The sequence below is a fragment of the Taudactylus pleione genome, unplaced genomic scaffold (genome assembly GCF_031769625.1).
Source record: "Taudactylus pleione unplaced genomic scaffold, aTauple2 ptg000128l, whole genome shotgun sequence".
NCBI classification, from domain to species: domain Eukaryota; kingdom Metazoa; phylum Chordata; class Amphibia; order Anura; family Myobatrachidae; genus Taudactylus; species Taudactylus pleione.
In genome coordinates, this window is record NW_028284530.1 from 13,015,938 (window position 1) to 13,031,295 (window position 15,358).

The 15,358-nt window shown below is 48.4% G+C and overlaps 1 protein-coding gene across 5 annotated transcripts in view; it reads right to left on the reverse strand.

The window, feature by feature from the left end:
* The window catches only part of ZC3H7B (zinc finger CCCH-type containing 7B), a 158,927-nt gene that overhangs the window by 39,981 nt on the left and 103,588 nt on the right, over positions 1 to 15,358 (reverse strand). For all 5 annotated transcript variants that reach the window (XM_088472740.1, XM_088472743.1, XM_088472741.1 and 2 more), the window contains one exon: positions 13,864 to 13,964. In XM_088472740.1, coding sequence (XP_088328866.1) covers positions 13,864 to 13,964 — 101 coding nt within the window. The remainder of the gene's footprint in view (positions 1 to 13,863; positions 13,965 to 15,358) is intronic.

Consider the following 15,358-nt stretch of genomic DNA (forward strand, 5'->3'; position numbering starts at 1 on the left):
GTAATTCCTACACCGTTCACCTGATTTGGATGTAATTACCCTCAAATTAAATCGGAAAGTCTGCAGTTAAAGCACATCTTGTTTGTTTCATTTCAAAGCCATTGCGGTGTTGAATAGAGGCCAAAATATGAAAATTCTGTCAATGTCCCAATATTTATGCACCTGACTGTATATCTTTACACATACTAAAATATATTTATATATATACATACACACACACATATATATATATATATATACACACACACACAAAAAAAAGTTGTTGTTGGCTATATAAACAGCTGCCTGCAAGAGTATCCTTCAGATGTGTACTGAATTATCCCCAAACCTTAGTCTATTTAAAAAAAAAAAAAAAAAAATACTCTTTAGGTTCGAAAAGGATTTGTTGTTCCTTCAGAGCAGCGTTTTTCAACCACTGTGCCATGGCATACTAGTGTGCCGCGAGAGGTTGTCAAGTGTGCCACGGTAGTCAGTCAGCATATTTGTACTGTAGTGTGTTTTATTCCCGTGGAGGCCAATGTAGTGTGTTTTATTCCCGTGGAGGCCAATGTAGTGTGTTTTATTCCCGTGGAGGCCAATGTTTGCATATTGTTATGTGGGAGCCAATGTGTATGTTTGTTCATTGGTCACGCACACCGCATAGCCGGACAGTGTGCCTTGGCAATTTTAAAATCTTGTGCAGTGTGCCTCCAGTTGAATATCACTGCTTTGGAGAGACGCACAAGGAAGTTATTTGAAACATGGGAGACTTTCATAGACACTTGACCACGTTTTTATAATACTCTATAGCAGACCTGGCCAAAAGGTAGATCGGGATTAGTTTGTGGTGCTAGTTATTTAGGTAAGTAATAGTGCTTACCCCTCTCTATACATGGAATCGGTATGATTTACCGCCGGTTGGAATCTTGACAGCGGCATCACGGCAGAGGAGGAAATCCCGATCGTCAAAGGTAAGTATTCACTAACCTATTTCTAACCCCCTAACCCTCCCTTTGTTTGTTCATTGGTCACGCACAACGCATAGCCGGATAGTGTGCATTGGCAATTTTAAAATTGTGTGCAGTGTGCCTCGAGTTGAAAATCACTGCTTTAGAGAGACTGTCGAAGCTGGATAATTGGCTGAGACAGAATCAGTTTAAAAATGAGATCGGAGCGACGCCATCTTGCGAATGGCGACAAGACTCCATCTTTGAAATAGGTCACTCAGCTCCATTTTGTCAAAATCACATAGTACACAAAACACAACGCAAAATTGCTAATAAGTAGCACAGCCAGCTTTTTAACAATCTTCCCTAAACACATACCGACGGTGTCTGACATACATAAAAGTGACTTTCCAACTCATTAAAATCACCACAGACTTAAATATGAACAGCACTAAAAAGAAACAAATTAGTGGTGTTTTCCCTGCATTCACATTAACACATACACGCGATGTTAAACAGTGCACAACGCAAAATAGCTAATTATTAGCACGTTCAGCTTTTTAACGATCCCTACACAACCAATACCGACTTAGGGGGTCATTCAGACCCACTCGCGAGCGGCAGTACGCTCGCAAGTGGGTCGATGTTCCCCACTGCGCATGACGGAGGAAGCTCAGTCGTGCGCATGCGCGAGACCCGGCGAGCGACGGGCTTCCCATCGCTCCGGGTCTCGCACCAAAGGGGGCGTGCTGTCGATGTTGATTGACAGCACGCCCCCTTTGGTGGGCGTGCCTGCCAGACGGAGGCGTTCCCATGGACACGACGTCGCAGGGTTTCCTTCGCAAGTCCGATGGTCGCGATGGTCAAGACCATCACGACCATCTTGTTGGACGCTCGTATATGCTGTGGGTGGTGACCCACAGCTATACGAGCGTCCAGGAGGACGCTCCATTTTAATGATTTTAATGATTCAGAGCGAGCGCTCTGGTCAGAGCGTCCGGCTCTGAATCAGGGCCTTAGTCCCATACACTCAGAGATACCTTTCCAGCCTAGTGTTGCTCGCTAAGTACCCCACAGACCGCCAGACGCACAACGCTATTTAGTGTCGTTCTCCCTTGCATACATATACTTAAAGCAATAGTTCCGTAGCGCAAAAGGGTTATTATTACATGATTCATTCACAATGTCAGCGTGTAAAGAAAATATGAGATATGGTAAGAACTTACCCTTGTTATCTCTATTTCTACGAAGTCCATAGGGTTCCACAGGATACCTTGGGTATAGGTGTGACGTCAGTCGCTGGGCACCATAGAGTTAAGCTTTTCAGCCTCCCAGGATGCACTAGGGTCCCCCTCCTATACCCCGCCCCCGAGCCAAGGCACCTCAGTTAGTTATCAAGCCATAGGCCGGAGGAGGAGAAGGAAGAGAGAAAAAAGATCTGGACACATACAAGAATCAATTCTCACCAGAGGGAGACGGAAAACCGGTGACCAGAGCAAAGCCCATCTGCAGCACAGGTGCGACAGGGCGGGAGTCCTGTGGAACCCTATGGACTTCGTAGAAATAGAGATAACAAGGGTAAGTTCTTACCATATCTCATATTTTCTACTTCAGGGTCCATAGGGTATCCACAGGATACCTTGGGGATGTCCCAAAGCAGTATCCTTTAAGGGTGGGGACGCTCCTGTGCAGAAAGGAGAATCCGCCGCCCGAAGGAAGCATCCTGAGAGGCGAAGGTGTCAAACCTGTAATACCTCACGAAGGTATGGACAGAGGACCACGTAGCAGCCTTGCAGATCTGAACTGCCGAGGCACCACGTCGAGCTGCCCACGAAGGACCCACAGACCTAGTGGAATGAGCCTTCACAGAGGATGGAACCGGTAGGCCATCATGAAGATAAGCTTCAGAAATAGCCATACGGATCCAGGCTGCCAAAGTTTGCTTTGAAGCAGGCCAACCCTTTTTACAGAAGCCATAGAGGACAAACAAAGCGTCCGACTTCCTAAACGAAGAAGTGCGGTCCACATAAGTCCTTAAGGCCCGCACAACATCCAAAGAGGCCTCACCCACGGAAAGACCCGGTGAGTTAAAGGCCGGAACAACTATTTCCTCGTTAACATGAAACTGGGAAACAACTTTGGGAAGAAACTCGGGCCGAGTGCGGAGCACTGCCCTGTTCCCATGAAAAACCAAGAAAGGGGGTCTACAAGAAAGAGCCCCTAACTCAGAAACACGTCTGGCCGAAGCAATAGCCAGAAGGAAAACAGTCTTAGCTGTTAGTCATTTAAGATCCACTGAGCCCAGTGGTTCAAACGGCGGTCCTTGGAGAGCCCTCAGGACCACAGCCAAATCCCAAGGCGCCACAGGTGGAACAAAGGGCGGCTGAATGCGGAGAACACCCTGCATAAAGGTGCGCACATCCGGGATTGTAGCAATCCTACGGTGAAACCAGACAGATAGGGCCGAAACCTGTACCTTCAAAGAAGCAAGGCGAAGCCCATGATCTAGTCCCGCTTGCAGGAAGGCGAGAATCCGAGACAGACGAAACTCCCGCGGTGCATAACCTCTCGGTCGACACCACTGGAAGAACGTATGCCACACGCGATGGTATATCCTCGCGGAAGACGGTTTCCGAGCTCGTAACATGGTACGCACCACAGAGCTGGAAAACCCCGGGACCTCAGCATGGCCGTCTCAACAGCCACGCCGTCAAAGACAGCCGAGTCAGGTCCGGGTGAAGGCAAGGACCCTGAGACAGAAGGTCCGGTCGTAGCGGCAACCGCAGAGGACTGTCCACGGACAGACCCTGAAGGTCTGAAAACCAGTGCCGTCTGGGCCACGCGGGAGCTATCAACAGGAGCGTCCCTCCTTCCTGTTTGAATTTCCGGATTACCCGTGGAAGAAGGGAGACCGGAGGGAACAGGTATGCGAACCGGAACGTCCACCGGACGGACAGAGCATCCACCAGAGACGCCCCTTCGTCTCTTGTGCGAGACCCGTACACCGGCAACTTGTTGTTGTGCCGGGACGCCATGAGGTCGATTTCTGGAAGACCCCACCTGTCCACCAGTAGTTGAAAAACGTCCGGGTGCAGGGACCATTCCCCCGGATGAACGTCCTGGCGACTTAGAAAGTCCGCCTCAAAATTTATCACTCCCGGGATGAAGACCGCTGATCTGGCCGGAAGATTGCGCTCCGCCCAAACCAGGATCCGAGAGACCTCTACGAGAGCCGCCCGACTGCGAGTTCCTCCTTGCCTGTTTATGTAGGCCACGGTGGTAGCGTTGTCCGACTGGACCTGCACCGGGCGACCCTGGAGAAACCGCTGTGCCTGCTGGAGAGCATTGAAGACCGCACGGAGTTCCAAGATATTTATTGGAAGCTCCGCTACTGTCGGCGTCCACCTGCCCTGGAACAAGTGTGGACCCGAAACTGCTCCCCAGCCCCGAAGACTGGCGTCCGTTGTCAACAGGACCCAATTTGGAACCCAGAACGGACGTCCCTTGTTGAGGTGGGTCGTCTGTAACCATCATGCAAGGGACAGGCGAACCTCCGGGGTGAGCACAATCGTCCGGGACTTAAGAGACTGAGGCAGCCCGTTCCACTTGGACAGGATCAGGTGCTGCAGAGGTCTGGAGTGAAACTGGGCGTATTCCACCATGTCGAACACAGACACCATGGAGCCCAGTAACCTCATCGCCGAGTGTAGGGACACCCGGCGGCTGTGCAGACAACTGCGCACCCTTGACTGTAAAGCAGAGATCTTGTCCTCCGTCACGAAGATCCTTTGCTGTCCCGAGTCCAATAAGGCTCCAAGATGCAGAATCCTCCGAGACGGGATTAGAGTGGACTTCTGCCAGTTGATTAGCCAGCCGTGCCGTTGCAGCAGTGCATTGGTCAGGTCCAAGTGGCGTAACAGGAGCTCTGGAGATCCTGCCACCAATAACAGGTCGTCCAAATACGGCAACATGTGGACTCCCTGCAGCCGCAGAGAAGCCGCCATGACCGCCATCACCTTGGTGAAAACACGTGGTGCTGTTGCCAGGCCAAAAGGTAACGCCCGAAACTGGAAGTGGTCGCTGCGGATTGCAAACCTGAGGAACTGTTGATGGCGCAAAAGAATAGGGACATGCAGGTAAGCGTCCTGTATGTCCAATGACACCATGTAGTCCCCAGGTTCCAGCGCTAGAATGATGGACCGTAGGGTCTCCATCCGAAACTTCGGGACCCGCAAAGACTTGTTGAGTGCTTTGAGGTTGAGAATCGGACGATATGACCCATTGGGTTTCTGTACCAAAAATAGATTTGAATAGAAACCCTGGCCCCTCTGGGAGAATGGAACAGGCACTATAACTCCAGCCTGGAGCGTAGTGTGCAATACCTTCCGCAGCTCCGTAGCCTTGTTCCGGTCTGATGGTAGACCCGTGGTGAAGAATCGAGCCGGGGGTCTGTGCCGGAAGGAGAGGGCGTATCCGTGGGAAACCACCTCCAGAACCCAAGTGTCTGTCGTAGTGGTCGACCAACACTCTGCGAACTGTAGCAGGCGGCCTCCCACCCTGGGATCCCCCAAAGGGAGGCCCGGACCGTCAGGCCGCAGGCTTGTCATCTGGCTTGGGGGCCGGACGTCTGGTACTCCATGCCTGCTTCCGGGGCTTGACCGATTTCTTAGGGCCAGCCTGTCGAGGAAACGACTGTGGTTTGGGCCTGCCCTGGGCCCTAGATGACCGAAAGGACGATGGTCCAGAACCAGAAGGAGCAGCGGCCGACGGGAGACAAGCAGATTTGGCTGCCGCCAGCGTGGCCACAATCTTATCCAGATCCGGACCGAAGAGAACTTCTCCGGTAAACGGCAACGCTTCCAGACCTTTCTTGGAATCTGCGTCCGCCTTCCAGGATCGCAGCCACAAAGTGCGACGAGCAGCTACCGCTGCTGAAGAAATTCTAGACACCAGAGTACTAATGTCTAGAGCCGCCTCGTTGATGTAGGTGGCCGAATCACGGAGATTGCCAATCAACTCCGCCTGTTCGGCCGGACAGTCGGATTCAAAAGAAGCCTCTAATGAATCCGCCCAGCGCTCCATCGCTCTGGCAACCCAGCAAATGGCCATAGCCGGCCGTGCTGCCCCCCCTGCAAGGGAATAAGCGGACTTCAGGCAGATTTCTACCTTGCGGTCCGTAGCATCTTTAAGGGAGGACATGGATGGCATCGGCAATGTGGCACTACGGACAAGACGGGTCACGTGAGAATCCACCTGTGGAGGGGATTCCCACTTAGCAAAATAATTATCCGCGAACGGATAAGCCACCGCCAGGCGTCTCTGCGGCTGGTATCTTTTGCCAGGTTGTTTCCACGCCTCCTCTAAATGGTCCACCAACTGACCCGAAAGAGGAAAGACTGTGGCATCGCCCTTCACATCTTTGAAAAAGGCATACTTAGATTTAGCCGCTGGGGGAACTTCGTCCTCAATCACCAAGGCTGTGCGGACCGCCCGAATAAGTCCAGGAATATATACTTTGGACTTAGCATCAGCGTCCTTAGTATGGAGAGGTTCCTGATCGTAAGGATCCAGAATCTCCCCATCATCAGACGTCCCTTCGTCATCCTCATAAGGAGCGGACAGAGACTCCACCGGCCTTTTATGAGGCCGCATCACAGACTCCCCTTGCAACACATCCGACAAGTGCTGTACAGAACTCGTCAGGGAGTTAACCCACGCTGGCTCCTGAGAACCCGGAGCGGGGAAATAGGGAGACTGTGGGGTACCACCAATTGTCGTGGGAACCCCTGCATGGGTGACGACACCACAGACTGCTGGGACAAACCCATCGGAGTAAACGCGGGCTGCGGAGCTAACTGACCCACTAAAGCTGTTAACGCCTGAGCGAAACAAGCCCAGGGCGGCTCCTGTACCGGTGCTGTAACCGTAATAGGCTGCGCCATGGACAAACACTGCCGGCAAAGGCCCTCCGCGCTACCCTCCCCCTCGGCTAACGGTACTTTGCACGTGGTACACTGTAGCCGGAGGGGAAAATCACTTTCAGACATGATGGCACCACGTATGTGACCTCTCTCACCAATTAAGTATTAAATAGGCGAGAGACCACCCTGCAGCACCGCACCGCAAGGGCTTTAGCAGAAAGAACAGGGACAGTAATAAAGCTGACAGTTTAGAGAAGAAAAGTTACAGGCAGCGCTAGCACAGTCACATACAATGCAGAGAAATAACAATTCCTGCACTAACAGCGCTGATCACTCAACTACACAGACACAGGGCCTGGTAGGACACAGCGCTGCATACACAGACCTGAGCCACAGCGGAGGAGAGGTATGCGGGGGGACCCAGACCACGATGCTTCCGTCCAGCGCTTCCAGCAGCGTTCACCATGCGTTCTGGAGAAGATGGCCGCCGAGGAGCAGAGAGGAGGCTGGCCTGGGGGAGGAGCGCTGCCACAGGACCAGTCGGCAGCATGCAGAGAGGGCTGTGTGCAGCGGGGGAGGCGCCGGCTGTGAGACAGGGAAGGCGCGCTCCCCTGGCATGCATTTAACCCCTGGGACGCCGCAGCGCTACCGCTCTGCTGCGGTCCGCTGTCCCAGGGGGTAGTGGAAAGCGCAAGTTGGTCGCCTGGCTCCACGCTGCAGCCAGTCCCCAGGGAGCCCCCTGCCTGGGGACTTAGGACCATGTGACCAGCGGGGACCCACCGCGGGACCACGCTGCTTACCTTTGTCCCCCTTGGATCCGGCCATGGTCCGGAACATCTGGGGTCACCGCTAGCTGTGACCCCAGATGCTCACCAGCATCCCCGGATCGGTACCGGCGTTCTGGTACCGGCGGGGGTGTAGGGAAGACAGCATGGACGTCAGGACTGACTGTCCATGCTGTACATCCAGATGTGCAGCCACAGCTGCACTGAAGAAAGCTTCAGGGGCTCTTCTAGCCCCCACTCCGACAGGTGCACCTGACGCCGGCCGGGCACCAAACTAAACTGAGGTGCCTTGGCTCGGGGGCGGGATATAGGAGGGGGACCCTAGTGCATCCTGGGAGGCTGAAAAGCTTAACTCTATGGTGCCCAGCGACTGACGTCACACCTATACCCAAGGTATCCTGTGGATACCCTATGGACCCTGAAGTAGAAATGACTGTTTTCTACAACTAAGGTTTTAGTACATGATAAGTAAACTGTGTTTAGTGTCGTACTGATCTACTCTGTCTCAACAGCTTCCTGGTATCATCGGTGAGAAGATTGCAACATGCATTCTCAACGTATGGACTGTAGAGAGTTAAAACACTAAAATGTACTGTGTAATGTTAGCAGCTTAGATTTGCATGCGGCGGGAAAAAGGATACAAAGGGAGGTTGGAGACAGTTTGTATTCATTTGAAATTGCCCAATAAATGATCCTGTAACCAAGACAACTTTAAGAAGAACCAATGGAATCACGCCAAACTTATCTATTGTATTCCCAATCCCTGCAATGATATAAATGTGCGTACAGACTTCAATCTGGTATCTTCTTGCTGATGCTGTTGACGGAGGTCTCATGTTGATGCCGAAAACTGGTTCCAGTGCGCGTGCGTATGTATAACTGTACCTTGGGTCTGTATAATTTCTTTGCGCAAAATTGTCTTTAGATCACAGCGTGTAACCTACTGTTTTTATGTGGAATAATATACTTTGTGCGTTGGAAACACATTTCAATGTCTGAAGGCTTTTATTTTACTGTATGACTGCGTACGCAAAATAGCGTCAACCTAGAGGGTATAGGCAGGAGCGTATAAAGGTTTAGAAAGGTATAGGCAGGATTGTACAAGGTTTAATTACGTTATAACAGTTGGGGGATCATTGAGTGAAGTCACGATACCAATTTACACAATAAATATACGGTTATCAATCTCTCATCAAAGGGTGGAGTGGCCACACGCAGTTTACCTGTAACCACTTGATGCTGAGAGATCGCTATCCGTTATCGTGAGAGTCAAGGTACGCTGACTAGAATCCAGGGACAAGAAAGGAAAAAGTTTGTTTTCCTTTGTTGATAGAATTGCATGCTAAAAAGGGGTGCCGTAGTATTGTGTACACGGCTGGGTCGTATTTTTGCGTACGCAGCTGAGACGCATTTTTGCGTAGGCAGCCAAGTGTAAGTCATAATACGGTTGTGTAGTAGTCGCATTATTGTGTATGCGACTAGTCGCACAATAGCACATACATATTTCCGGTCTTGCTGCCACGTGTTTTAAACAAAGCCATTGAGATTACTTTATCAATTGTTGCCAGTAACTGGGTTAACATGTATTTTTCTGCGCAGGAAAAAAGTGTGTAACTGTGAGTATTTGTTTAGGGTGTAACACGGGCCCTAAATGTTAAGGGTATCGTAGGACCCTTAAGTGCTAGGCGTAATGAACGGCCTAGTGACTTGGTAGCAGCTTACCGTTTACTTTACACAAGGCAGGTGTATGGGTTGGTATTTTTGTTAGGGTTCGGCTCCCAGTGTGATTATAGTATTCAGTAATCAGTGTGTGATAATCTGTTAAGGCTTATTTGAGCACTATAATTGAACCGCATAGTTTTGGCTAAACTTTGATTGTGAACTGGTGAGAGGGTGGAGGAAATAAACTGGAAAACAAAGGGTACTTTGTTGCCCCCTAGCGGTTGAAATATAGTCAAAAAGGGATTGCTGCGTGGAAGCGGCCTTTCTTCCATAGGTGAGTGGAGGCATCTAGAGGTCTTCCATAGGGTTCGTGGATACACCCTTGTTCCAAGGCGTCCGCAGGTAAGTGAAAGTATCTTGACTGTCTTTCACCAGTTTAAATCTTTATTGAAAAACGTCGGGAGTTGTCCCAAGATGGGAGCCACGCAAACAATAGAGATGTTAGACAATGATGTGCTGCTAATGGAAGCGCCGCTTGGATCGTCCCGTCGTATTATGCATACTAAGTACGGTGCTTATGCAATAAGATATTGTGACTTATGGTTTAAGATAACGATGAAGAGTGTTAGGCCTTTTGATAAAGATGTGTTGAACAATGTCCGAGCTCACATCTGTTTGGTGCGTTCTCGAGTGAAAAAGTTAAAATATAACAAATGTTTAAAATTATGGCAGCATGAAGGGGATGTGTGGCTTAAAGGTGTGCAAGCGACGCAAACTAGCGTTGCGAACGCATTACCAGAAAGTACACCCGCAGCGCTAGATTGCAATGTGTGCGAGCCGCGAAATAGCACGCACGCATTGCAAAGTAGCGTTATGGAAGGTATTGCCAGTGGTCCACGCGCACCACCACCGCCCTATGTTGATGGTGGTGCAAGTACAGTTATTGAAAAAACCCATAAAAATGTAACAAGTAATTTCTACCCTCTCTTAAGTAACCATAAGGAAAATGTTTATGATGTGGATGATGAGCCTATTGTCATGTCTGCCATTTCAAACCTCCAGCCAGGTAATAAGGTCAAAAGTAGCAGTGCGGCCGGTCTGCATCCCATCCGGACAGTAACTGTTCCGAATGGGAATGCGGATGCGAACGGAGTAGTGCTCACAAGGGAAGTAGTAATGCATTGTCCTTGGACAAGAGTAGAGCTAAATTCCATAATAAATGATTTCCCCGATCCCAAAAAGGAATTAGCCAAATGTCAAAGATTTTTGAGAAATTTGGGTAGTTCTCACGAACCAACCAACAAAGATTGGCAAGTGGTGTTAAGGGCCTGTCTACCACGCAATATCGACGTGACCAAATTTATCACGGATTGTGTATTGGATGGAGATGTTCCCTTAACAGACGAAATTAATCAAGGTAACATTTCCCGCATTGTAACTCAATTGGGTATATATTTTCCAGTAGTAGTTAACTGGAACAAAATCTTCACCATAAAACAAAAAGAGTGAATCTGCAGAAGATTATTGTGACTGGGCTCTGCAGGCTAACACCCAGTACTCTGGGTTAGAAGATATTAAAGATAGCCCTCACCACAGGAGAATGATTGTCACTGTACTCATGGATGGTCTTAAAGAGAACCTAAAGACCCGGGTTCAGACCTCACAGCCTGGCTGGAGGGGAGTCACAATAGACACCCTCAAAGAATCCGCAATTGAACATGACAAGAACATCTCTAAAAAGAGAGAGACTCAGAGCGAGAAACTAATGTCAGTATTCAAGCTCTAGAAGGAATAACGGTAACATCACAGCCAGCAGACACACCTGCACCTGAACAGTTACACGTCCTCACTAATCCCACACCACAGCAAACGCAGCCGTACCCCACTTACCACACACAGCCACAATTCCCATACTATCCACAAACCCCATATCTCCCACAATATCCTCTACCTCAATATCCTTACCCATACCCTCACCCTTTCCCCACTGCTCAACCCACACAACAACTTTATCACCCATCCCGCTCACAAAAATGCTTTAACTGCAACCAAGTGGGACACCTAAGTAAGCACTGCAAAGTGAAGAATGTAGGACTCCCAAACCAGACAGTATTGCCCTAAGGTTTCATAGACAACCCCAGTATCTTCTCTCAAGCCTTATACGACTGTTTACAATTTTTTTCAACCTGCCAATGGATCTGTTCTGATACAATATGTGGACGATTTATTGTTGTGCCCTGTTTCATTCATGCCATGTTTAATTTATACTAAACTGTTGTGCTTCATATCTCACACACACAGGACACAAGGTTGCTAAGGACAAATTGCAGCCATTCCAGGCTAAGGTCAAGTACTTGGGAAACTATCCTAACCCAGGGGCTAAGACACTACCTAAAGCAGTAGCTATTAATAACAGGGTTTAATTGTACAGAAGGTTGTATGCAGATACGGTATCCCTAGAGTATAGGAATACTCATTTCACAGGTGATGTCTTTAAAAACAAATAGGTATAAGTTGGTGGGTATTAATAATATCAAGATCACCCCAGACTGTCTCTTTTTCTTTTTTATCTGTCCCCCTTTGAGATACTGTTTGACAGGCAGCCTCAAGTGGAAATATGATAAATGAGGTTACTGTGCAGTGTCTCACGAAGAGGAGTAAGAACAACTGAAAGTGAAAATGTTATTTTCTAACATGTCTGATGCAAACTGTCATGAAAGGGTGGAACTGTCAAACCTGGAGAATTTGTAATGATCCGAATTTTTTTATGCTCAGGTTGTTTGATTGATCATTGGGAGGGTCTGTGCCAGGTGTTGCTGATGAGCACCACATCTTTGAAGGTGGCCGAGAGAGATACCTGGGTCCATTCCACTCACTGTAAAAAGGTCAACCAACTGGTGGAGAAACAAGGCGGAGACAAGGCTGATAACGTGGACCTGTCGATCGCTTGTTCAGGGAGGATTAAAAGGTTGTAGTGAGATACCTGAGCGAAAGAAATTTGCAGGTCCGTGCTGCGGCCATGGACTGGTCTGCTGTGTTCATTTTCATATTCTCTTCCAGAGTTTCCATCATCCTGGTTTGTTCGGGGATATCCGATTTCTGTGACGGGGGACCGATAGAGGAGATGGGAGCTGATGGCATTTGCTGATGGAGTGGAGTCAGGAGGAGGAGTGGTATGCCAATCAGGGGAGTGTCTGACCAATCTTAGTACTGTAATTGTTAAGAGGTTATGACCCTCACACATGGTGAAATGCTTGGTATTCATAAAAACACACCATCACCATATCTTCACACGCAGTATGAACACAGAGGCAAAAGAAATATGATACCTGGTGATGTGCATAAAGCCACTCAGTTAATTAGTGAGACAACTGGCTTTCAAGTTTTAGTAGCATTGGATCCCACCAGGATCGCTCGGGGTCCACTAAATTTTAGATATATCCAAAATCTAGATAAATTGATAGATAATATCACCGAGATGTATGATGACACCTTCAGGTATACAGGTAGGGAATTGCAAGCGTACAAGAAAGAACTGGTGCAACACAGACTAGTGTTAAATTACTTAACAGCTGTCACTGGGGGGTACTGCGTAACTTTGGCCACCCAATTTGGAGTGAAGTGTTGCACTTATGTCACGAATAATACCAGCGACCGCAAGGAGGTGATAGACCGAAAGATGGATGAAATTCTGCAGCTAAAATGGGAATTTCGAAAGAACCATAATGCTTCAGTGGCTGAAGTAGAGGAGAAGGTAGAGGAATGGGTTTCATGGTTGAACCCAGCAAAATGGTTCTCAGGTCTAGGAGAGTGGGTCCAGGAAATGATCGCAAGCACAAGTAAACTCCTGATCCTCATACTGGTTGTCATCATAGTAATTGGAATATGTGTCAGGTGTGTTCCTACTGTGTTGAAGTGTGGAAGATGTAAAAATAAGGTAAACCGGAAGAACGAAATTATGATGATGGTCAGTAGTAACAATATGAATACTGAGGTAAATGTAGAACTGCATTACAACCCTGAACTAGGAAATACCATCATATAATGTATTATGTTTAGACATGCATAAAATGTATTATTAGCCCCAAGTCCCCCACGGGAGCCCTAAACCTATCCCCCCCCCAGCGGCTCTCTGCGCCTGTAATTTAACCCTCGCCGGGTTAAAGCAGTCGGGAAGCCAGCTGTCGGGATTAGGTCCGCCGGCTTCCCGACTGCATACCCTATACATACACTGTTTTTTATATAGGTTTTATTTGGCTGTTTATGTATCCCATCCTGTTCCCACAGCTCTTATTTTTATGGAATACATTTTATTGTAATGACAATGGCTATAGTTACCTTTTGTTGTACTTCTCTGTGTAATGTTTGTTTTGTTACTTCATCACAATAAAGAAAAATAAGCAAATAAGCTGTACACCTTGTCTTCTGTAAACCCATTCTATAAGGGATTGGTGGAAGAACAGGAGGGGGTGCTGTAGGGGATGGCACATAGTTGGGTCTTGTTTTTACAAAAGCAGGACACAAAACTCCTTCACGTTTTAACCTGGTTGTCTGGGACATGGCACTCACTTGTGGTCAGGAAAGCTGTGCTGGCTGCTGGGATTAGTGCAAAAATCTGGATTCTCTGGATTTCTCTTGCTAATGATCTGGGGTTTGCTGTCAAAACAAGCCTGTGAGAAGGGAAATTAGAAAGTAGAAGTCAATCCTCTTCAGCATCACTAACCGATAGGATTCAAAGATGGCAATGTATTCTATCATAGTAGCATTACAATAGGCTCCGGTCTGCTGGTCTCAGTGCGATTCCGGGTCAGGTCCTGTGAGACTCTGACAGCGCTGGGTGCCTTTTGTAGAAATGTGTCTAAATCACAATGTGATGCGACAAGGACGGACCAGGAGACTGTGCTAATTAATATGATATGTGATACTTGTATATCTGTGTGACTGAATCTCTAAATGAGCATGCAAAGTGCTACAATGCAGCAGCCGCGTCTTTTCTGCACGCCAAGTTCCGTTTACAGACTCAGTCGCGCACACATATACAAGTGTCGTATGTCAGATTAATCAGCACAGTCTCCTGGTGCGTCGAAGTCGCATTGTATTGCGACTTAGATGCATTTTCAGCAAAAAAAGACGCCCAATGCTAGCAGAGTTGCACAGGTGGCTCACTCGTGCCAGGCATCTCGTGCTGTGTGGCATATTGAGGAAAGCTATAGAACGAGACACCTGTACGTCATAATGAACAATGTGAACATCTTTCTCAAACGTACAGTGACCATGTTGAAATTATCTGCTTCAGTGTAAACAAAAGGTTCCTTTCACCAGCCCTCTTATTAACCCCAACAATTACCTATATTTCCCTTGCTACCAGCTGTAGTGGAAAATCAGCCCTTTTGTGCTTACCGTAATCCCTTTCTCCGATTCCATCAGGGAAACACTTCTACCATGAGGAGTTGGTCAGCGCATGAAATTTCTGGGGTTGACTTTTGACACTAGCCTTCAGGCTAGTAGGTACCGGAACCTTACAGTTGTGCCGACAAGCTATGAGGTCCACTTTTGAACGAGCTGTTCAAAGATCTCCGGGTGAAGACAGTCCAAGTAAAAGGGGCCTTGAGTTCCAGGACATTTATGGCAAGGGTCGACTCCTGGGGACCAAAGACCCTGCAGACGGAGGTTGTAAGGCCACTGCACCCAAACCCATGAGACAGGCATCCGTGGTCACAATGACTCAAGACTGAGTAGCCAGTGACCGTCCTTGCAGAGATTCCCCCTGACCAGCCACCACTGCAGGGACTGACGAGTGCTCAACGAGACTGTGAGCAACAGAGGCCAAATGGTCTGTGAACCTTGACCAATCCCTCAGGATGTCTCACTGAATTAATGAGTGTGAAAGCATAGTGGATAGTCTTGAATGAAGAAACCATCTTGTCCATCAATTTTATGCACAGCAAGACAGACAGTAGATCCAAGTCCAAAACCTTCCAGACCAGCCACAAGGTCACCCTCTGAAGGCTGGTGTTAAAATCAACCCCAGCAGCAACATGCGTTTTCCAACCTCTCATGGTAG